Source organism: Phaseolus vulgaris, chromosome 3, assembly GCF_000499845.2.
Source record: "Phaseolus vulgaris cultivar G19833 chromosome 3, P. vulgaris v2.0, whole genome shotgun sequence".
NCBI classification, from domain to species: Eukaryota; Viridiplantae; Streptophyta; class Magnoliopsida; order Fabales; family Fabaceae; genus Phaseolus; species Phaseolus vulgaris.
Window position 1 is genome coordinate 822,493 of NC_023757.2, and position 25,023 is coordinate 847,515.

The 25,023-nt window shown below is 31.3% G+C and overlaps 2 protein-coding genes across 2 annotated transcripts; both read right to left on the reverse strand.

Moving 5' to 3' along the window:
* Positions 1 to 1,247: 1,247 nt before the first annotated feature.
* LOC137806073 (BTB/POZ domain-containing protein At1g50280-like) lies at positions 1,248 to 8,439 on the reverse strand. Its single transcript, XM_068606002.1, has 6 exons — positions 8,288 to 8,439; positions 8,070 to 8,149; positions 7,678 to 7,818; positions 4,091 to 4,174; positions 2,830 to 3,984; positions 1,248 to 2,211 (listed from the first exon to the last, which is right to left on the reverse strand). Exons 3-6 carry the CDS (start codon positions 7,708 to 7,710, stop codon positions 1,882 to 1,884), a joined length of 1,602 nt encoding a protein of 533 aa, XP_068462103.1. The 5' UTR covers positions 7,711 to 7,818; positions 8,070 to 8,149; positions 8,288 to 8,439; the 3' UTR covers positions 1,248 to 1,881.
* Positions 8,440 to 10,091: 1,652 nt separating this feature from the next.
* Positions 10,092 to 15,710, reverse strand: LOC137808815 (B3 domain-containing transcription factor VRN1-like). The gene is made up of 6 exons (XM_068610097.1): positions 15,254 to 15,710; positions 14,247 to 14,395; positions 13,876 to 14,149; positions 13,637 to 13,746; positions 12,494 to 12,740; positions 10,092 to 10,309 (listed from the first exon to the last, which is right to left on the reverse strand). Exons 1-6 carry the CDS (start codon positions 15,708 to 15,710, stop codon positions 10,092 to 10,094), a joined length of 1,455 nt encoding a protein of 484 aa, XP_068466198.1.
* Between the last annotated feature and the right edge of the window lie 9,313 nt (positions 15,711 to 25,023).

Sequence of the window (25,023 nt, forward strand, 5' to 3'; positions counted from 1 at the left end):
AAATAAATCCTAACTTAGTCAACTTATCTGCAGACACATCTCCTTCACGAAAAATATGAGTAATAGTAAATTTTATTTTCAACCTTTTTTCCCCACACTAATAAACCTTCATCACTTTGCATCTGAACCTTTTTCTTATTACTAAATACTCAAATTAAATGATCAAAACCAAAATAATGTTGACGGAAATGGAAAATGATTTTAAAGTCTCCAATATAAAAATAGTATAAATAAAAGTAAATATTTTATATAAAATAATTAGTTAAACTTTTAATAAAAATTAATGAGATTTTTGTATCAATAAAATATTTAAAATATAAAGAAAAAGGAAATGCACATAGACTTGGTCTCCTTACAATTAGTTTGGGGCATGTCCACTGAATATCTTAGGACTGATTCGTTCTTTGTTTTTTAAGGTTATAAATTAATTAACTTAGTCTTCAAGTTAGTGATAAGCATGCATGAAGCAGTCGTCTACTCTCAGTACTATAAGGTCAAATGCCATTATAGTATGCTTCTGCTTTCTTACCAAAGTCAAAATATTATATTCACAAAAAATCTAAAAAAAATATATTAGTACGTATTAGTAATAATAATGATATTATTATTATGTGTATTTATCTACAAATGACACTTGACATTTAAATAAATAAATGAATAAAACACATAATGAAAAAAAAAATAGTAAAAGATTCACATTAAGATTATATAATCCTAAAGGTATTTTTATTCCCGAAATACTCTTCAAATTATACTATTTAGGAGGTATAAATAAATAAAAAATTATAAAATCTAAAATATATTTTTTAAGGTTAAAATGGTCTTTAACTTGATTGATGGGTGCTGCAAAATGCAAGAAATAACCTTTTTTATATTCCAAGAAATATATTGTAAAATGAATGGAAGATAACAGAAGAAAATCTGTGAAGTAAAAAAAGTGAATGTCTTGTTTGAATTATGTTTAGATTTTATTTTCTGTATTTTATAATTTTTTTGGGATCACTCAGTTCACTTTAGAATGAGTTCTTCTTAATGTTATATTTAGAATATATTCTGAAAATTTTATTTCAAAATAAATGGAAGTAACCCAACAATTTTATTGGATCCTAGAAGAAATTTTGGTATATTCTATATCTCGGATTGACTAATTGAGTCCAATTATATTAACTTATAACAAATGCATTTTATCATTATTTAGATAAACAATTATTATACTATACTTTATCTTTTAAAGTTTAATGTGAAACTTAGGAAAAGAGTATAAAAATAGTATTATGAATGAGTATAAAAATTACATCTTTTTACAATCAAAGAAATATCAATGAAGCATGACCATTACAGAGAAACACATTTAAAATAGATAATTGCTTCCTGCACCTGTCAATTTGAATCTGCACCTCCACAAGTTTTAAAATGACTATTTTATCCTTTTCTTAAAGTGAATTCCAAATTACTTGTTCTGGAAATTTTTCTAAAACATACTTTTCGAAATTCATAAAATACATTTTAGAACAATTTTTGGGATAAAATTTTTAAAATACATGAAATACATTTAAGAACAAACTTTCTCAAACAAAATTTCTGGAATAAACTTTATGAAACGTAAACAATACCTTTTAGAATATCTTTTTCAGAATAAATTTTCAGAACAAGTTTTCTGGAACACAATTCATGTGTTCTGGATAGGACTTTTTAGAACAATTTTATTTTGTGCTTTTCTTTTGTGAGGGAGAAACGGGGTATTTTGGTCATTTCATCCAATTGGGAGGTGCAGGTTAAAAATGGGGAGTGCAGGTTAAAAATGGGGAGTGCAGGAAGTAATTATCTTTAAAAAAACATCTTGGGACATATAAAAGATTTAGACATTATTGTGGGTGGTGGCTAGTGAAAGCTTGACATGTGAACCTTAATTTCCCTGCACAATATCTCCAATTCTTGTACTCTTTGTTCCATTCTCTGAAGGTTTTGTCTGATATCTTCTTTGTCTTCTAAGAATGAATCTGTGTTGTGATAGTAAAGAATGTTTTGGGAGGGAATTGGTAAGTGAGTTGATGGAAGATTGGGTTGTTGAGAAATAAGAGCCTGCATTGCAATGATTGGAGGTATTCTAGGGTTCTTTGCAAGATCTTTACAAACTTCAAAGCTGAGTTTGTTGTAATTAAGACATCTACACAATCTTGACCTCTCCTCAAATGCCACCATTGGATGAGACTGCATTTCATAAAACACTGATTTTAATACTACAACTGAAATTTTTGTATGAATCCTGAAGAAGAAAATTGGTTTTCACAACTAAAAGCTTTGTGCTTTGCAGGATGAGAACAAAAATACATTATAATAAGGCCAAAATTTGTCAAAATTCCAGATAATAAGAACAGATTTTTTTAAAATATTGCCAACATTTGGCCAAGGTCACTTGCCATCTGATCAGGGCACTTCCCTTATCTTTTTGTTTTTATTGAGTTTTGGAAATTTCACAATTCTTATAGTAAGATAATAACATGTAACTTCACTAGAGTCACTAAATCAATTCAATGGTGAAGTGCTGATAAAAAAAAATCAGTGCTGAAGTATAAATATGAGGTTCGGATACTCGTCTTAAATGACGTGTTTATGTCATACATACATATAGATCATCGATATTTGTACCATAGTCATAGAACATGTATCAGTGAAGTGTTTAGAGTTTAGTCATAGAACACGTATCAGTGAAGTGTTTAGAGTTTAGGATTTAAAGTGTTGATTAGTGTGAAAATGACTGTGTTATGTATAGAATATAAGAAAAAATAAACAGCTTCAATGTATGGTAAAAAGGTATCTGATATTCACCTGAAGATAGATGTCGATGGCTCTGTAAACTCCATCAAAGCAACTTCTAGCACAATCAGGCAAACATTCTGCAACTGCAAGAAATTTAGTGACCTTCAGGTTCTGATCAGGGGATATCTCTATCAAATACTTGTCAACTAATCTACCAACTTTTTTCAACTTCTCCACACACCCTCCATCAGAGCCATTCATATAAACAAATTGCTTAATCAATCTTATCACACATGTTACATCATAACATAGCCCTATATGGTGCCCAGAGACCAGTAGATCATCCAAGGTTGCTTCCTCAAGCACCCCACCAATCAATCTCTCAATTTCAATTCTGCAATCTCTACTCATCCCAAACCTTGATACAATCCTCAGCACCCAAAAAAGGCCTCTACAAGAAAAACTCTTGTCACCACCAAATGTGATCCCATAAACAGCTGTATCTGCAAGACCAGCATAACCAACACTGTTGTTGCAGTTAATCTCTTTTGTTTGAGTCACTTTTTTCAGATAATGAAGCAGAAATCTTGTGAGAATTGGGTTGTTGTTGTCTCTTTTGTAAGCTCCAATAGTCTGGAGAATCTTCTCAATGATCTTTGGGGGTAAAGTAGCCAAATCCTCAAACCACCATTCTTTGTTTGCCAAATTTGACTTTACAGTCTTGGGAGTAACTTGTGTTGAATAAGAAAATGTCTTGGCACAATTGCTCTCAGGAGATGAAGGGGATGATGAAGATGAGGAGGTGAAAAGATTTCCCTCAAAATTTTGATCCATTTTTGCCAAGAGGGCACCAATGATATTCTCTAACAGAGCATAGTTATCAGCATATGTATGAAATAGTTCATAGTTCTTGAGACTCACAAGTATTTCATTCCATGTCCAGCAGTGGATTCCCTGAAGAAAGGTTTCTGTTTGCTGCAAGAGGTTGTTGCAGAAGACCTCCTCAGTCATTCCCAGATAAAGGGCACAACAATGGAGGAGAAGCACGTTCGAGACAGTGATGGGGATTTTGCCATGGTTGTAGCAGAATCTTGAAACCAGCTCAAACCCTTCTGACCCTCCTGGGAAATCATTGATTTCAATGCTCATGGTCTTGCTGTGGCACATTCTCTTTTCATGGTTCAGTCTTTTTTTTATTCTTCCACAGTATTTTGATATGAACTTCTGCAAAAATAAATGAACTAGATAAAATATCTTTTCCTGAACTTAAGATTGTAAGAGAAAAAACCACCTAGAAAAGGAAAACAACAACGAATTCCTAGAGATATACCTTGTCCAAAAGAAATGTTTCTTCATCATTAATGTGGATTTGCAAGTCACAGTGCTTCGGCATAACTGCTTCTCCCGCATTGAGCTAACAGATGAAAATTGTATTTTACCAAAATAGAAAGGAATGATTATATATAAGAGAATCATAGTATCTTACCCTATCTCGTGGCTAATGTAGAGTTTCATTATTTTAATATAGAAGAGGGTGCTTCATTATTGTAACATTTGTCGTGTTGCATGAACAAGTTGGCTAATACAGAATATAAGATAGATTTTGAAAGAAAATGACAATGATGTTTTGTGGTTGAAAACTACTTGGGTACCGAATGACAATGGAGTCTGTGAAGGTTTGTCTGACAGAGTGAGAAGGTGAAGATCAAAGCATTTTGTTAAATAGTTTTCGGTGTGTGATGTACATGCATGCGTTGGCTTTGGAGTTTGGATTTACTTAGGGATGTACTTTCAAAACATGTGAAGATGAACACTGTTGTGGACCCTCGTATCCATTATTATTTCAATAGTGATGTTAGAATGTTCATTCTAACATTCCTCTGGGTGAAATTGTAGCATGTTATAGTAATTAATGGTATGAAACCATAGTTTAATTTATGAAGTTCGGACACTCTTCTTAAATTTTAGTGTGTCAATGTATGATATTTGTATCGGAAACCGACACTCATATGATACATGTATGACACGTATCTGTGAAGTATCAAATTCAAAATTATTAGTTAGATTTTTGACAATTATAATGCGGTTCTAACACAATTTTAAAAAAGAAAAATACATTAATTTTTTAAAAATACAAACTTTATTTTATAAATTGTTATTATGATTATAAAAATAAAAATAAAAAACAAATCATTGTGAACCAGTCCTGAAAAACATATTTCTGCTAAAAAAAACCAGGAACATACTCGTGCACGCAAATCTTTATTATCAAATTATATAATATATAGATTTGTGTCTCGTGTCCTACATTTTAAAAAATTTACGTATTTTCGTATCCGTGTCCGTATCGTATCAATGTCCGTGTCAGTGCTACATAGTTCATAACACATTAAAGAAAACATTTGGTAGTCCTAAATGAAAAAAAAATTATAATCTCAATGCAAATGGGTCTAGCCTTTACTAATGGTGTGTTTTCTGAATTTTTATGTTTAAATTTAACTAAAGGATAACAATTTCAAATTCATAATCAAACATTTAGAAAAAAAATTGATGAATTTGATACCCAAAGTTTGATTTTGTTTTCTTGTAACATATAAATAATTTAAAAAATAGTTAGGAAACAGAGTCAAAATATAGTACTATATTTTCATTTCGTATGTCAACAAATTAATAGAAGGAGTTACTATATTTTTACTGTTTTCTAACTAGATTATTTTCTAAGTAAATTTTTTAAATCGTTACAAGAAACAAAATTCGACTTAGGAAACAAAAATTCATCATTTTTTTAAAATATTCATTATAAATTTGAAAATGTTCTCATTTACTAAAGTTTAAAAATTAAAAATTAAAAAATACAAAAGAGTAAAGGCTAGGTCCAAATTGTATTGAAATTATAAAAGTTATTTAATTTAGGATGTTATGACTTTAAATCATTAAACTACGATAAACGCTACATCTCTATTCAAATATGATAATTATAAAAAAGGTTTGATAATATAATTTAAAAAATATTATCCTCATTTGTAAGGATAAAATAATGTATACATTAGTTTTTATAGCGAAATACATATTTTAATTACATTTTCTATAATTATGTTAATTTTTAATATTTATTTGATAAACGGTAAGATTTGATCATTACAATATATTGCAACATATAATTATTTTCTTAATAACTTTTGATATAGTTAAAAAATTAACTAATTATTAAATTTTTCAATAACACATAAAAAGATTCAATAAAAAACATTGAAAAGAAATGGAAAAAGAGAAACCATTAATAAAAAAAAAAATCTAACATTTTAAAGATGAGTGGTGAAGTAAAGAAACAAGACAAATTAAAAAAAGTAGTCATGCTATAATTCATCAATCTCATTAATACAAAATCGATTGTAAAAACTAGTGTACTAATTAATTAAAAGATGGAGATAGTTTTGGTTATCACTATCTGCTCTTAACTTACATGATTAATTTTTTTAATAATTTAAAAAAAAAATCATGTAAGTTTACTTAGTACATTGGTTTGTAAACCTAATTTTGTACTAAAAAGATTGATGAAGTAAATCATGATATAATTTACTTAATTTTTCTTTACTTTGTCACTCATCTTTAAAAAGTTAGAATATTCTATTTATCAATAACATATTCTCTTTTTTCATTCTTTTGTTTTTCTATTTGTCTTCTCTCTCTTTAGAATAATAGCTTATACAAAAATTTATTTTAAATTATTAAATTTCTCTTAAAAAAGCTATATAATTTTTTAAAATTTCATTTTACTTTTATTTTTTCCATGTTTTTTATTAATTTTTTATATTTTATGTAAATATCTAATAATTAGAGTTAAAAAATTAAATATGACAAATTTTATTAAGAAAAAAATTGCATTTTTGATATATTTTAATGATCAAATCTTACAATTTTGTAGATATATTTAAAATACTCTAAATATTAAAAAAAACGTAATTAGAACAAGTGTAATTAAAATATATATATTCGATTATTTTTTAAAATTATTCAATTATAAAAATTAATGGACACAGAATCTTATAAAAAAGAATAATATTTATTTAATTATATATCAGAATTTGTATAAATATAATATTTAACTGCAGGTATAATAACTTCTCAACTCAATGATAGTTTTTTTTACTAAATGTACAGAGATAGGGATATACTATCTTCAGAAAGAACAAATACTATATATATACATACATGTTTCTTACAATGCTCCCATCATAATATTTCTAGTTAATAAAGACATGAAAATGAAAATTACATATCAAAATTAATAAAACACTCACTATTATGTTTTGAATGTGTTAATGACTATAAATTACTAAATTACTAAATGTGTTAATAATGTCTATTTCATTGTGATAGAGAAAAAAATAATTGCTAGAATGACAAAATAAAATAAAAAATAGACTGATAGATTACCTGACGAACTATTATTGATTTTTTTTCATACAAAAATTAGATATTCAAACAAATATATCAAGTAAGACATGAAAATACTTATTCGTGTCTAACTTACATTATTATTCTTTTTAAAGACATTATGACTTAACTTAAAAAAAATGTCTTTAAAAAAAGTGTAAGTTAAACCTTTAAACAATGAAAACAAAATATATATTCATCTTTTACTTAATATACTTATTTGAACATCTAAATTTGCATAGAAAAAATCAATGCAAGATCATCAGGTAATTTACTTAATCAATTTTCTTTATATTTTGTTGTCATTCATCTTCAAAAGTTAAATTATTTTTATTAATTATGTATTCTTTTTCATGTTGTTTTCCTGTTTATTTTATTCAATCTTAAAATAATAATATTTTTCAATTTAAAATTTGTCAATTTTTTCAGAATTAAATTAAATATAAGATTTGATATAAAAAAAATAGAAAAAAAAATTACCTCACTCATTCTTTGATGAATCTTTGCACTCATCCTATAACCATGCGTGGTTTTTCACTGCCAAATGCAAACCTTCGGTCAAAAAAGTTTCACACCATGGTTTCTTTAATGTATCATGGTTTCTTATAGATTTCACCAGATCTGACAGGGACAAAAAGAAAACCAATAAAATGCAAATGAAACGCAACATTTTTTTTCTCAAATACAGAAGAAACACGACAACATCATTCTAGTGTGTATGGTATAAAAATAAAGATAGAAGGTTAGAATTAATTATATTGTCGTATAAAAATATTAAGATAAAAAAAAATCATGTTATTATAAGAAAAAGAAAATTCATATACAAGCGTATTACAAAAGACATGACCACATTAAATATATAAATATCATACCTGAATCCTTCTTCATCTTCATGTTAACCAGTCAAGTTATTTTCTATACATGGCATCCATTAAAATTAAATAATGGAGATCTGTCCAAACAAATAAAACATGAAAAATTGACCATAATACTGTGTAGTTAACAAAAAAAATCAGATCTACGAGATTGTTCAGAATTAAATTAAATTTGAAAATTAAAAAAAAAATATAGAAGTAAAAGTAAACTCAACTGAGTAAGCCATGGTGGCGGCATGAAGAAACTGACCAACCACGCCACCGCAGGAACCGCCCCGCATGGTGGTTTCTCACGGCCATGCAAACCTTCAGTTCAAAGAGTTTGAACTCCATCGTCTAGGGTTGTTGTTGTTCTATGAAGCATTGTGGTTTTGGTGATTGAGCTTAGGGTTTTTAAAGCAGAAAAATGAGGCGAATGCAGAAGAATTGAAAGCGTTTATTGTTTCAATGCAAAAGGGTTGGGTTTCTCCCAAGTAGCAGGTGAGACTGCACCATTTAGGGCAAAACCAAAGCATGCTTCAGTCACTTTCTCCGAAGCAACAAGTGGGTCTACATTTTTATTTATATATTATTATTTTTATATTTTTTTTTGGATTATAAAAATTAACCTTAAAAATAATTATTAAACAAGTAAATCATGATATTAGAAAGTATAATAAATTCATAACTTACAAAACAAAGTTTATCTATAAACGGCTAGAAATATGTATTTATCTAAACTTTCACTTTCATGGATTTTTGTATTATCAAATATCACATTAAATGTAAAGTAATATCACAGATAGTGTGCACCCTGGTGCATATTTATTATATTTTTCTATAATATAGTGCAGTGAAAGTAATGAGAGTAGACTTTTTTTTTAATGTGTTTGAAAAAAAAAATTATTTTAATGTAAGTGGAGATTCATAATTTTAACAATTTGATAAAATAATATTTAAAATATATTATCATGTAATTCACTACCGATACTTGATGTGTTACATTTTTTTCATTTATAAAGAAAGGTTCTATATGATTTTATTTTCATGTTCGCATTCATAAAATTAAATTCCAAAAAATGTATTAAACAAATAATTTATCATATTTATGGTTTTAAGAATTAAAAACATTCATTCTAAATTAGTATCTCAGTAAATAAAGATAGAAAGTTTGATGTATAAAAGAAAGTTTCATGAAATAAACACTAAAAATTTATAAATTTTTCTGGAAACAGAGAGCATTGCAGTTTCTGTTTCCATGCGCAATTTGAATCATCTATTTTTCACATTTCAACAACTCAATTTAATGAAAATAAACGTATTTATCCATATTTATTATCTACTTACTCTTATCGTAGTTTTCAATTATAGTTTTGTCTATTTCATTACAAATTTAAATGTGTCACAAGCTTTTGAAAAAATATTTTCAATTATTTTAAATATATAAATAAATGTCAATAAAAATAGTATATGATCGATAAATATTTTTTTATGTATCTGACTAATAGGTTAATCGTTGTGACGATTTATACAGAGTCGATAGTTTTTGGATAGGGAATCTTCTCAGTAGTCTATAAAAAACATCGTAGATCTTCCAAGTTTTCGGTGTTCGAATACTAATAGGGTCAATTTTTAAATGGAGTTGGAGTCTTTGTACAATAAAAGGGGAACTTAGACCGACCGTTTTGACAAAAAAAAAATATTGCATACCCTCTTATTCTATAAAGACCTTGAAGAATTTCCTTGTAAAATATTTATAGAAGGTTGTGTAGGAGGTAAAAATAATATTATCCAAATGACTGATAAGTGATAACCAGTTCACAGGATTGGTCAGATGGGAGGTATAGTAATGAAGAAATGTCTCGTCTCGTCAGGAGAGGGATGTAAATGAAACATATCACAAACAAGTCGGAAGGTCTGAAAAGAAGCTCATGAGTTGAGGTGAAGCTGAGAAGGAGCAACGTTGAGAATGTATTGATTTTTTTTTATCAGCAAAGAATAAATAAAATAAAATGAGGTACTTCAGGGGTACCCCAACCCTTATACAAAAACCAAAAACAAGTTTCCTTGCACCAGCAAGTATCCACCAGACCTTACATGACAATACCCAAAAACACGTATAAAATACCAGATACAGAGATCCCCCAACCCTATATTGAAACACGCCCTCAAAACAGGCACAAAATCCAACAGTTGAAGAAGATCTTTACTAGCATTCTGACCTACATCAAACTCAATGTCAAATACAACAATCGAACCTACAAAAGAGAGCATAACCAGAAAATCCTGCACAAAACACAAGCAACTTCCAATCGCAACCCAAGGCACACACATCAATCCATCCATGTCAAGGAAACCTGCACAGAACATACCACAACTTCCAAACCTGGGTACAAACATTAGATAGGAGCAGCAAATCAATCTTTCAAATATCTCATACAACAATGGGGTTTCAAGCACCAGTCTGAGTAAGAGAAAGTAGCGAGCTTTTCTTTTACCGTGATCCAAGACCAGGTCTTTCTTTGTACCACAATGAAAACCTCCACTGCGTCTACCCACCCGTTCTAAAAAACAACCTTATTCCTATGATTCCAGATTTCACTTACAATGCCTACCTAAATGCCCCCCCAACACCTAATAATGGTATATTTCAAACCTATTGGTTTAAACATCTTAAAATGCCTTTGTGCATCACAATGTAACACCAAAGAGGCCCCTAGCCACTTAATACACAAACCCCAAATTCTCTAAGAGACCTTACACTCAAAGAATAAATGTCTTACCGATTCTTCTTCCATACCACACAAGGGACACCGAACGCACGCCAAAGGTATACCACATCTCAAAAGATTGTCCTTAGTGGCAATAACATTACATAACACCCTCTAAGCCGTAAATTGTGTCGAAGGTATAGTCTTTAATGTCCAGAGTTCCGCAAAGGAATTCTCAACCATTGCAGGCTCCCCCCATGAGAAAACTATAGGCTGCCTTCACAGAGAAGTCCATAGAATCAACATCCCTCCAATGCCATTTGTCGGTCTTATTTTCACTCTCTCTTGTTAACCTCTTGTTATCCAACACCTGCAATAAACTGTCAGCCAAACTAGATTCTCACACAAAGAGATTCCTTCTCCACCTCAACTGCCACGACCAACTATTATTAATCCAAACCCCAACTTGTGAAAGAGTGTGACCAATATCTAAAGTTATCACATAAGTTCAATAGACTGTTTTGAGAATGCATTGATAGTATAAGAATTCTCGGAAGTAGAGAGCATCTCAGTCTTTGTTTCCATGCGCAATTTGAGTAATCTATTTCTCAAACTCAACAACCCAATTTAATGAAAATAAACGTATTTATGCATATTTATTATCTACACTATCACCATAGTTTTCAATTATAGTTTTAGCTATTTCATTATAGATTTAAATGTGTCACAAGCTTTTGAAGTAATATTTTCAATTATTTTAAATATATATAAATAAACGTCAATAAGAATAGTGTATGACCGATAAATATTTTCATGTATTTGAAGAATAGATCAATCATTGGAACGATTTATACACAGTCAGTACCGACATAAAATCCACAACAAAAAACACAAATAACGGTCAAAACTTACCTTAAAAAATGCCATAAATTAACTCACCCCTACAATCAACAATAAAACCTTTTTTGACCAAAGCCCAGCATTATTAATACCCAAACCAAGAACTAAGAAGTAACATAGTGCATTAAACATATTAAAAGTCACACACTCATATGAGCTTTTCTTTATTTAACAAAAATTATAACTTTTAATATTATCATTCTTACTTCTTAATAAAAAAAATTAACTGATAAATTCTATCACAACAGATAACAAAGACACATTTATTTAACAAATTTTAAATTATAACTTTTAATATTAAAGCTTTTATCGTTTCAATGAAAAACGATTGGGACACTTGCTTCGAAACAGCAGGTGAGACTGCACCATTTAGGGCAAAACCACAGCGTGCTACAGTCACTTTCTCCGAAGCAACAAGTGGGTCTACATTTATATTTATATGTATTATTACTTTTATATTTTTGATTATAAACAAATATATCATGATATTAGAAAGTTAATAAATTCATAACTTGCAAAACAAAGTTTAACTATAAACGAGTACAAATATGTATTTATCTAAACTTTCACTTTCATGAGTTGAAATTTGTATTATCAAATATCACATTAATTATAAAGTAATATCATATCATGGTTGTTTCTTATTCTAGACCACAAGTGGGTTTGTATATGGGTTGGGATACCCCTTAAGTATATCTGTTATTTAATTTATTCATTGCTGCTGATAAAAAAAAATAATAATATCATATATAGCGTGCATCCTGGTGCAAATATATACATCAAAGTTGTTGTTTAAAAAGAACAAATATATACATCAAAGTTCTTGTTTACTCTTTTTCCTTTGAAAGAATGAAACATTGAACACAAGATTTTCCTCATCTAGCATCCTAAGGACACAAAGATCTCCCTCTTTCAAATCACAATCCTTGACAAATTCAAACCACCCATCGGAGAATCTAGCAAGGCAATTCCGATCAAAAAACAGCAATTTTACTTCCCACCATCTATCCCCAACACTAAGACTCACGTGCCTTCCACTTTTCTCAAGATAGCTCTTTGCATATCGAAATGGTATTGTCTGCATTAATACATTACAAATATCATTACTTCATCAACATCACAAAGAAAAAAAAAATATACCTATAACATTAAAAGAAAATTAGTTTATAAATTAGTTTATATTATTGTTAAATAATTTTTAAATTGGTATCTAATTAGATATCAAGGTTTTAACTACCAATTATTTGGCTAAATTTGGTAGCAAAAACTTTGGTTGCTAATTATTTACCAATTTATAAACCATTTGACAATAATAGAAACTAATTTAGAAACCAAAATTTTATTTAGTCCCTAAAATGTTCTCTAATTTAGTCACTATAACAACTAATTATTTTTTGTTTCTAAAATTGGTTTCTATTTCATGATTTTTCTTGTAGTGTAAATATGTTTAGGAAAAAAACTGCAGACAATTAAGGAGATCATGTTTTCCATGTCTAGAACCAATAACTAAAATGAAATGTTTATTCTTAATCAAATAATCATTATATGTGATTTTGTTTATACAAATGATTCACGAAAATCATCAAACAAAAACCAATATTTAGATATCAAAATAATTAGTTGCAATAATAATTAAATTAGATACCATTTTAGAAACTAAAAAAAAAATTGGTTTTTAAATTAGTTTCTATTATTGTGAAATAGTTTCTAATTTGGTATCTAATTATCTACAAATGTTTTAACTACCAATTATTTAGATTCTAAATTTGTTAGCAAAAGCCTTAGTTGCTAATTAGATACCAATTCAAAAACCATTTAACAATAATAGAAACTAATTTAGAAACTAAATAATTATTTAGTCTCTAAAATGGTCTCTAATTTAGTCACTATAACACTATAACAGCTAATTATTTTTTGTCTCTAAAATTGATTTTTATTTCATGATTTTCTTGTAGTGGTTATAGTTTGTCATACCGGCACTTCTGACTTGATGAAGATAAAGATATCATCTCTAGGCTTTGGTGTCCTTGCTTTAGGGGATGAATTAGGGGATGAAGAAGGCATATCAGAAACTCCTTTTTGACCTGAAAGTGTACATTAAAAATGTTAAATAGAAAAACTTGGTAATGTCAAATGCAAAAAATTCACTCACAAATTCACTAATTTTCTTGAAATGTCACAATATATATTAGGGTAATAGTGATAATGTATACCTTTGAAGAGGGAAGTGCTTGAGTTGTCTTCTAGAGGATATATAGTAACCTTGAATAAAAATGGTTCACTGTCTAACATCTCATGAAAAGCACAAACATCACCAAGTTTCAATTTATTGTCCCACAAAAATTTCCTCCACCCACTGGAAAATACAAATTGTCCATAGGAATTAACCTTTGTCTGAACCTCCCAAGTTCTGCCATGTTCAACAAAAAGTGTAGCAGCATTTCCTTCCTTGTGTCGATATAATATACCAAATTCCTCTGGCATGATCTGCTCAGTTCATGATCTTTAGGGTTTGCAAAAGGAGTGTAAACATCTACATTACAAATACTCAATAATAGACAGAAAAAGAAAATAAAATTATTACCAGAAGATCTCTCTCAATGTATGTTTTTCGGATAATACATGTGAAATGCTCATGGTTAGACTTGAACGTTTCCTTCACCTTCTCGTGAAACATTATGAGTTTCTTCTTGAAATCTCCTTTGCAATTTTCACTTGGTTTACTATCAGTACCTGCTGCAAATGTTCACTTTTCAGTATCAATTTATATACATACCCGATACAAGAAAATAATGAAATAAAAATCAATTTTTAAAGACCAAAATAATTAGTTACAATATAATAAAATAATGAAATAGAAATTAATTTTTAGAGACCAAAATAATTAGTTGTAATAGTAATTAAATTAGAAAACATTTTAGAAACTAAAACAAATTTTGGTTTCTAAATAGTTTCTAAATTAGTATCTAATTAGCAATCAAGGTTTTAACTATGAATTATTTAGTTTCTAAATTTGGTAGTAAAAACTTTGGTTGCTAATTAGATACCAATTTATAAACTATTTAACAATAGTATAAACTAATTTAGAAACCATTTTTTTTTTAGTTTTTAAAATGGTCTCTAATTTAGTTACTATTGCAACTAACTATTTTGGTATCTAAAAATTGGTTTCTATTTCATGATTTTCTTGTAGTGATATTACTACAAAAAAAACCCCATGAAATAACAATAAGAGAGAAAAAAAAATAGTCATTATGTTGACTAAATTAAATATTATTTTAGAAACTATAAATAAAAAATTATAAAATAATTTCTAAATTAGTTACCAAGATTTTACCTACTAATATTTTAGATTCTAAATCACTCCCTAAAAAACTAATGGAAAATAATTTAAAATATAAATAATTAGTAGATAAAATAAAACCTTGATAGTAGATGGTTATATATTATTTTATAATTTTTATTAAGAATAAGAAGTACTTTAGATATAAATATTTTTTAATTTATAAAGTGATCTTTAATTTAGTTGATATAATAGTTAATTGTTTTGATTTTTAAAATTATTTAAAAAAAAAAATAAGACTAACTAACCAGTGTTGTTGTGATTGGAATAATCAGAACATTCTATCTTTATATGCTTATTAGGTATTTCTTCTTGTGCTTCTTCTCTTGGCCTCTTACTTCGTTCTTCACTATTTTTTAGAGAAAAATCAGAACCTTCATCAATTTCTTCCACTTTTTCATCAGTAGCATCCCTGCTTAAAGGGTATTCGATTTCTAAATCACTTTTTCCAAAAATAATCACGTTAAAGCAAGAATTTCCTTCAAACACTAACAAATGTGACACATCCAACTTGGAGTATTTTGCAAACTCTTTCCAACCATTGCAAAACCAAACATCACCATCCTTATTCACCCAAAAAACTTTGTTCTTGCTGCCATTTGGAAGACTTAGAATCACAGGATTTGACATTCCTTCCCAATGTCTACTCACAAAACTGGTTGGAACTTTCTGGCATAGAATTTCATCAGCAGAGTAAATCAACATAACTTTTTTTAAAATAATAAATAAATATGAATCATTTCAGGATAATTTAATCATTATATAAATAAAAAATGAGAAATAAAACCTTACATTCCAACTAAATCAATCTTCAAACAAAAATTATCAACTAACCTAAAATCTAAGAATATCACATATACATGAACTCACGCAACTGTCAGAATATACCAATACATCAAAATCCAAAATAACATAAAACATAAACAAATCACTGCTTATAATTATTTTCACTTCACATTAAATAAATATAACTAACTGAAATATAATAACTACATATAGAAGAGAAATCTGAATGGATTAAATGAAATCAATTTTTACATATATTGAAATTAGTTTATGTACAAATTTGAAAGATTATATGAAAACCTAATTCAGTCTGATATATAACACTTATCTTCTCACAATTAAACAAATGTATATATCCTACTACATTCATTAACAACAGTAATCACAGAAATTCACAATAATTAACATTTAAAAAAAGAAATAAAACTTTTGTAAGATCACCCATTCAATTTCAATCAAAACATAACATGCCAATATTACCAAAAACAGCAAATAATAAGATTAAATTAAGGAGGCATTTCAGTTTCAGGTGTCTCAACCTTGAACGATGAATCACATGTGGTTAATAACCACATGTTGAATGTTCAAAGAGAAGATACATCCAGAAAGAAACATGTAAGGATTACCAAGAATGGTGAATTTGCAGCAGATTATGCAGAATAAATACCAGAAAACGCCCCTTTTGACAGCACAGAAAAGTGGTTGAACTACACTAATATAAGCTGTTAATAAAAAAAAATTATTGATATTTAAAGAAAAATAAACTATTACCATTATTCCTCGTTGAAGGTTGTGTTCTGCAAAAACCTTGAGAAAATGCACTCCGTGACATTGAGAAGACATTGTTCAACTCGTTAAACCTAAGTGAAGTGGTGCAAAGTAGAGAGAACTTAAATACAAAATTAAAATTTGTTATGAATAAATTACGACTGAAAATTTTAAAAGCGGAATAAATTCATGATGAAATATATGAAGATTCTAATATATCTCCACTAATCATGGAATATTGCAAAAATTTTGGTTAATGACCAGGCTCTGTGCCAAAAAATACCAACAAATATAATAATACTAACAAATATATCTATGCCAAAAAATAACTGATTTTTTTTTAAAGAATCTTAAATATATGCTTTAACCATTCTTAACCTTTTTTAACAATTCTTAAATATTTGAATAAGATTAATGTAAAAAGAATCATATCGTTTATTTTATTTTATTTTTTCCTGATAAAAAAATCATATCTGTTTGGAATAACTTTTCACTGTAACCAATAAACCTTAATATGGGAACAGGTTTTTAATTTGAAACATCTTAATGACGAGGCTCTATTTTAATATAATAATACCAACAAATATATCTATGCCAACAAATAACTATTTTTTTTAAAGAACCTTGAATAGATGCTGGATAACTTTCGTACCAGTAATAATTTGTCCCCAATCTCGATTTCATAAAGAAGAGTAAATTATTAAATACAATAATAATTAAATATAAAAAAAGTGATCAAAATTGTGTTTTTGAAAGTGATTGTATTGAAAGAATTAGTTGTTTCAATTTGGAAAAATATAGATTAGGTTTTATGTGTCTCACTTTGTATTTTGATTAGCATGTTAACTGTATGAAACTTAGCATGTTAACCATTTGAAACTTAGCATGTTAATCATATAAAAGTAATTTATATCAATTTCTCACATAAAATTCTTAAGAATATTCCCTAAACACAATTTGATTATAGGTCCGTATTGATCTGAAAAAATTCACAAAAGTATTTTTATATGTTCTCTGCACGCAGATAAGGAAGCACGTCCATAAACAAATCACAAAAAGAAGATACGAGGAAAAAAAGCCAAGACGTTTTGTTTTATGAAAACCAGTTTTGTTCACTCTCGGTCTGGAACTTACTGCGCCTTACTCCTTGGGTATTTTGGTATGAAATTTTTACAAGACATTCGTCACTGTGTCTATTGAGTTTTGGCTGAGATTCGAGTCCGAGATTCGTCCCACAAGATTGGCAATAAATATTTTATTCATCACTACCAAGGCTGAAAGGAAGGTTCGTTTGTGTGTGAAACTGTTCGATTTTTTTCGTGGGTGAATACTCATCCGTTTGAACTGAAATTTGTCGCGTTTTGTCCCAAATTCAGTGGAGATTCTTGGGTGGAATTTCAGGAAAAAACTATTTCTGGAGAATTTTTCATAAATTTTGTGCAAACCAAGGCTATATCCTCTACCGAAACTTGTGAAATTCCGGCCTAATTTCTGCAATTTCATTCTGGGTCCGTATTGCGCTGAAAAAATTCACACAAGTACTTTAATATGTTGTTTGCACCCAGGTAAGGAGGCACGTCCATAAACAAATCACAAAAACAAGATAAGGGGAAGAAAAGCCAGGACGTTTTGTTTTATGAAAACCAGTTTTGTTCACTCTCGGTCTGGGACTTACTACGCCTCACTCGTTGGGTATTTTGGTCTGAAATTTTTACCAGACATTCGTCACTGTGTCTATAGAGTTTTGGCTGAGATTTGAGCTCGAGTCCCACAAAACTGGCAATAAATTTTTTAATCATCACTGCCAGAGCTGAAAGGAAGGTTCGTTTGTGTGTGAAACTGTTTGATTTTTTTCGTGGGTGAATACTCATCCGTTTGACCTGAAATTTGTCGTGTTTTGTCCCAAATTCAGTGGAGATTCTTGGGTGGAATTTCAGGAAAAAACTATTTTGGGAGAATTTTTCATAAATTTTGTGCAAACCAAGGCTATCCTCTACCGAAACTTGTGAAATTTCGGCCTAATTTATGCAATTTCATTCTGGGTCTGTATTGCGCTGAAAAAATTCACACAAGTACTTTCATATGTTCTTTGCACCCAGGTAAGGAGGCACGTCAATAAACAAATCACAAAAACAAGATACGGGGAAGAAAAGCCAGGGCGTTTTGTTTTATGAAACCAGTTTTGTTCACTCTCGGTCTGGGACTTACTCTCGTTGGGTATTTTGGTCTGAAATTTTTACCTCAAATTCGCCACTGTGTCTATAGAGTTTTGGCTGAGATTTGAGCTCGAGATTCGTCCAACAAAACTGGCAACAAACTTTTTAATCTGCACTGCCAGAGCTGATAGGAAGGTTCGTTTGTGTGTGAAACTGTTTGATTTTTTTCGTGGGTGAATACTCATCCGTTTGACCTGAAATTTGTCGCGTTTTGTCCCAAATTCAGTGGACATTCTTGGGTGGAATTTTAGGAAAAAACTATTTCTGGAGAATTTTTCATAAATTTTGTGCAAACCAAGGCTATCCTTTACCGAAACTTGTGAAATTCCGACCTAATTTCTGCAATTTCATTTTGGGTCAGTATAGCGTTGAAAAAATTCACACAAGTACTTTAATATGTTGTTTGCACCCAGGTAAGGAGGCACGTCCATAAAAAAATCACAAAAACAAGATACGGGAAAGAAAAGCCAGGACGTTTTGTTTTATGAAAACCAGTTTTGTTCACTCTCGGTCTGGGACTTACTACGCCTCACTCGTTGGGTATTTTGGTCTGAAATTTTTACCAGACATTTGTCACTGTGTCTATAGAGTTTTGGCTGAGATTTGAGCTCGAGATTCGTCCCACAAAACTGGCAATAAATTTTTTAATCATCACTGCCAGAGCTGAAAGGAAGGTTCGTTTGTGTGTGAAACTGTTTGATTTTTTTCGTGGGTGAATACTCATCCGTTTGACCTGAAATTTGTCGCGTTTTGTCCCAAATTCGGTGGAGATTCTTGGGTGGAATTTCAGGAAAAAACTATTTCGGGAGAATTTTTCATAAATTTTGTGCAAACCAAGGCCATCCTCTACCGAAACTTGTGAAATTCCGGCCTAATTTCTGCAATTTCATTCTGGGTCCGTATTGCGCCGAAAAAATTCACACAAGTACTTTCATATGTTTTTTGCACCCAGGTAAGGAGGCACGTCCATAAAAAAATCACAAAAACAAGATACGGGGAAGAAAAGCCAGGACGTTTTGTTTTATGAAAACCAGTTTTGTTCACTCTCGGTCTGGGACTTACTACGCCTCACTCGTTGGGTATTTTGGTCTGAAATTTTTACCAGACATTCATCACTGTGTCTATAGAGTTTTGGCTGAGATTTGAGCTCGAGATTCGTCCCACAAAACTGGCAATAAATTTTTTTATCATCACTGCCAGAGCTGAAAGGAAGGTTCGTTTGTGTGTGAAACTGTTTGATTTTTTTCGTGGGTGAATACTCATCCGTTTGACCTGAAATTTGTCGCGTTTTGTCCCAAATTCAGTGGAGATTCTTGGGTGGAATTTCAGGAAAAAACTATTTCGGGAGAATTTTTCATAAATTTTTTGCAAACCAAGGCCATCCTCTACCGAAACTTGTGAAATTCTGGCCTAATTTCTGCAATTTCATTCTGGGTCCGTATTGCGCTGAAAAAATTCACACAAGTACTTTCATATTTTTTTTTCACCCAGGTAAGGAGGCACGTCCATAAAAAAATCACAAAAACAAGATACGGGGAAGAAAAGCCAGGACGTTTTGTTTTATAAAAACCAGTTTTGTTCACTCTCGGTCTGGGACTTACTACGCCTCACTCGTTGGGTATTTTGGTCTGAAATTTTTACCAGACATTCGTCACTGTGTCTATAGAGTTTTGGCTGAGATTTGAGCTCGAGATTCGTCCCACAAAACTGGCAATAAATTTTTTTATCATCACTGCCAGAGCTGAAAGGAAGGTTCGTTTGTGTGTGAAACTGTTTGATTTTTTTCGTGGGTAAATACTCATCCGTTTGACCTGAAATTTGTCGCGTTTTGTCCCAAATTCAGTGGAGATTCTTGGGTGGAATATCAGGAAAAACTATTTCGGGAGAATTTTTCATAAATTTTTTGCAAACCAAGGCTATCCTCTACCGAAACTTGTGAAATTTCGGCCTAATTTCTGCAATTTCATTCTGGGTCCGTATTGCGCTGAAAAAATTCACACAAATACTTTAATATGTTCTTTGCACTCAGGTAAGGAGGCACGTCAATAAACAAATCACAAAAACAAGATACGGGGAAGAAAAGCCAGGGCGTTTTGTTTTATGAAACCAGTTTTGTTCACTCTCGGTCTGGGACTTACTACGCCTTACTCGTTGGGTATTTTGGTCTGAAATTTTTACCACAAATTCGTCACTGTGTCTATAGAGTTTTGGCTGAGATTTGACCTCGAGATTCGTCCCACAAAACTTGCAACAAACTTTTTAATCTGCACTGCCAGAGCTGATAGGAAGGTTCGTTTGTGTGTGAAACTGTTTGATATTTTTCGTGGGTGAATACTCATCCGTTTGACCTGAAATTTGTCGTGTTTTGTCCCAAATTCAATGGAGATTCTTGAATGGAATTTCAGGAAAAAACTATTTCGGGAGAATTTTTCTTAAATTTTGTGCAAACCAAGGCCATCCTCTACCGAAACTTGTGAAATTCCGGCCTAATTTCTGCAATTTCATTCTGGGTCCGTATTGCGCTGAAAAAATTCACACAAGTACTTTCATATGTTGTTTGCACCCAGGTAAGGAGGCACGTCCATAAACAAATCACAAAAACAAGATACAGGGAAGAAAACCCAGGACGTTTTGTTTTATGAAAACCAGTTTTGTTCACTCTCGGTCTGGGACTTACTACGCCTTACTCGTTGGGTATTTTGGTCTGAAATTTTTACCAGATATTCGTCACTGTGTCTATAGAGTTCTGGCTGAGATTTGAGCTCGAGATTCGTCCCACAAAACTGGCAATAAATTTTTTAATCATCACTGCCAGAGCTGAAAGGAAGGTTCGTTTGTGTGTGAAACTGTTTGATTTTTTTCGTGGGTGAATACTCATCTGTTTGACCTGAAATTTGTCGCATTTTGTCCCAAATTCAATGGAGATTCTTGGGTGGAATTTCAGGAAAAACTATTTTGGGAGAATTTTTCTTAAATTTTGTGCAAACCAAGGCCATCCTATACCGAAACTTGTGAAATTCCGGCCTAAATTTTGCAATTTCATTCTGGGTCCGTATTGCGCTGAAAAAATTCACACAAGTACTTTCTTATGTTGTTTGCACCCAGGCAAGGAGGCACGTCCATAAACGAATCACTTAAAGAAGATACGGGGAAGAAAAGTCAGGACGTTTTGTTTTCGAAAAACCGGTTTTGTTTACTATCGGTCTGGGACTTACTACGCTTTACTCCTTGGGTATTTTGGTCTGAAATTTATACCAGTCATTCGTCACTGTGTCTATTGAGTTTTGGATGAGGTTTGAGCCCCAGATTTGTCCCACAAGATTGGCAATAAATCTTTTATTCGTCATTGCCAGGGCTGAAAGGAAGGTTCGTTTATGAGTGCAACTGTTTGATTTTTTTCATGGGTGAATACTCATCCGTTTGACCTGAAATTTGTCGCGTTTTGTCCCAAATTCAGTGGAGATTCTTGGGTGGAAATTCAGGAAAAATCTATTATGGGAGAATTATTCAGAAATTTTGTGCAAACAAAGGCTATCCTCTACCGAAACTTGTGAAATTCCGGCCTAATTTTTGCAATTTCATTCTGGGTCCGTATTGCGCTGGAAAAAATTCACACAAACACTTTCATATTTTGTTTCCAACCAAGCAAGGAGGCACGTCCATAAATGAATCACGAAAAGAAGATACGGGGAAGAACAGCCAAGACGTTTTGTTTTCTTAAAACCGGTTTTGTTCACTCTCGGTCTGGGACTTACTACGCCTTACTCCTTGGGTATCTTAGTCTGAAATTTTTACCAGAAATTCGTCACTATGCCTATTGAGTTTTGGTTGAGATTTGAGCCCCAGTTTAATCCCACAAGATTTGGCAATAAATCTTTTATTCGTCACTGCCAGGGTTGAAAAGAAGGTTCGTTTGTGTGTGAAACTGTTTGATTTTTTTCATGGGTGAAAACTCATCCGTTTGACATGAAATTTGTCGCGTATTGTCCAAAATTCAGTGGAGATTCTTAGGTGGAATTTCAGGAAAAAACTATTTCGGGAGAATTTTTCAGAAAGTTTGTGCCAATCAAGGCTATCCTCTACCGAAAATTGTGAAATTCCGGCCTAATTTCTACAATTTCATTTCGGGTCCGTACTGCGCTGAAAAACTTCACACAAGTACTTTCATATGTTGTTTGTACCCAGGTAAGGAGGCACGTCTATAAACAAATCACAAAAAGAACATATGGGAAAGAAAAGCCATGACGTTTTGCTTTCGGAAAACCAGTCTTGTTCACTCTCGGTCTGAGTCTTACTACGCCTTACTCCTTGGGAATTTTGGTCTGAAATTTTTACCAGAAATTCGTCACTATGTCTATTGAGTTTTGGCTAATATTTGAGCCCTAGTTTCGTTCCACAAGATTGGCAATAAATTTTTTATTCATCATTGTCAGGGCTGAAAGGAAGGTTCGTTTGTGCATGAAAATGTTTGATTTTTTTCGTGGGTGAAAACTCATCCGTTTGACCTGAAATTTGTCGTGTTTTGTTTCAAATTCAGTAGTGATTCTTGGGTGGAATTTCAGGAAAAAATTATATCGGGAGAACTTTTCATAAATTTTGTGCAAACCAAGGCTCCTCTACCGAAACTTGGGAAATTCCGACCTAAATTCTTCGATTACATTCTGGGTCCGTACTGTACTGAAAAAATTCACACAAGTATTTTCATATGTTTTTTGCACCCAGGTAAGGAGACACGTCTATAAAAAAATCACAAAAAGAAGATATGGGGAAGAAAAACCATGTAGTTTTTTTTCGGAAAACCAGTCTTATTCACTCTCGGTCTGGGACTTACTACGCCTTACTCCTTGGGTATTTCGATCTGAAATTTTTACCACAAATTCGTCACTATGTCTATTGAGTTTTGGCTGATATTTGAGCCCCAGTTTTGTCCTAAAAGATTGGCAATAAATTTTTTATTCATCATTGCCAGGGCTGAAAGGAAGGTTTGTTTGTGCGTGAAACTGTTTGATTTTTTTCGTGGGTGAAACAAATCCGTTTGACCTTAAATTTGTCGCGTTTTGTCCCACTTTCAGTGGAGATTCTTGGGTGGAATTTCAAGAAAAAACTATTTCGGGAGAATTTTTCATAAATTTTGTGCACACCAAGGCTATCCTCTACCGAAACTTGTGAAATTCCGGTCTAATTTCTGCAATTTCATTCTGGGTCCGTATTTCGCTGAAAAAATTCACACAAGTACTTTCATATGTTGTTTGCACCCAGGTAAGGAAGCACGTCCATAAACAAATCACAAAAACAAGATACGGGGAAGAAAAGCCAGGACGTTTTGTTTTATGAAAACCAGTTTTGTTCACTCTCGGTCTGGGACTTACTACGCCTTACTCGTTGGGTATTTTGGCCTGAAAATTTTACCAGACATTCGTCACTGTGTCTATAGAGTTTTGGCTAATATTTGAGCTCGAGATTCGTCCCACAAAACTGGCAATAAATTTTTTAATCATCACTGCCAGAGCTGAAAGGAAGTTTCGTTTGTGTGTGAAACTGTTTGATTTTTTTTGTGGGTGAATATTCATCCGTTTGACCTGAAATTTGTCGCGTTTTGTCCCAAATTCAGTGGAAATTCTTGGGGGGAATTTCAGGAAAAAACTATTTCGGGAGAATTTTTCATAAATTTTGTGCACACCAAAGCTATCCTCTACCGAAACTTATGAAATTCCTGCCTAAGTTCTGCACTTTCATTCTGGGTCCGTATTTTGCTGAAAAAATTCACACAAGTACTTTCATATGTTGTTTGCACCCAGGTAAGGAGGCACGTCCATAAACAAATCACAAAAACAAGATACGAGGAAAAAAAGCCAAGACGTTTTGTTTTATGAAAACCAGTTTTGTTCACTCTCGTTCTAGGACTTACTACACCTTACTCCTTGGGTATTTTGGTATGAAATTTCTACCAGACATTCGTCACTGTGTCTGTTGACTTTTGGCTGAGATTTGAGCATCAGATTCGTCCCACAAGATTGACAATTAATTTTTTATTAATCACTGCCATGGCTCAAAGGAAGGTTCGTTTGTACGTGAAACTGTTCGATTTTTTTCGTGGGTGAAAACTCTTCCGTTTGACATGAAATTTGTCGCGTATTGTCCCAAATTCAGTGGAGATTCTTGGGTGGAATTTCAGGAAAAAACTATTTCGGGAGAATTTTTCAGAAATTTTGTGCAAACCAAGGCTATCCTCTACCGAAACTTGTGAA

What these genes read in the sequence shown, in the direction of transcription:
- LOC137806073 (XM_068606002.1), bottom strand. Translation starts at nt 7,710, where the DNA reads ATGAGTGCAAAGATTCATCAAAGAATGAGTGAG. An exon ending in TTCATCAAAGAATGAGTGAG is followed by an intron (nt 4,175 to 7,677) that starts GTAATTTTTTTT and finishes TTCATCTGTTAG; the next exon opens with CTCAATGCGGGAGAAGCAGT. An exon ending in CCATCGACATCTATCTTCAG is followed by an intron (nt 2,212 to 2,829) that starts GTGAATATCAGA and finishes TATGAAATGCAG; the next exon opens with TCTCATCCAATGGTGGCATT.
- LOC137808815 (XM_068610097.1), bottom strand. Translation starts at nt 15,710, where the DNA reads ATGTTGATTTACTCTGCTGATGAAATTCTATGCCAGAAAGTTCCAACC. An exon ending in TTCCAATCACAACAACACTG is followed by an intron (nt 14,396 to 15,253) that starts GTTAGTTAGTCT and finishes CATTTGCAGCAG; the next exon opens with GTACTGATAGTAAACCAAGT. An exon ending in ATTCTTTCAAAGGAAAAAGA is followed by an intron (nt 10,310 to 12,493) that starts GTAAACAAGAAC and finishes TCTCTTTTGTAG; the next exon opens with GTTCGATTGTTGTATTTGAC.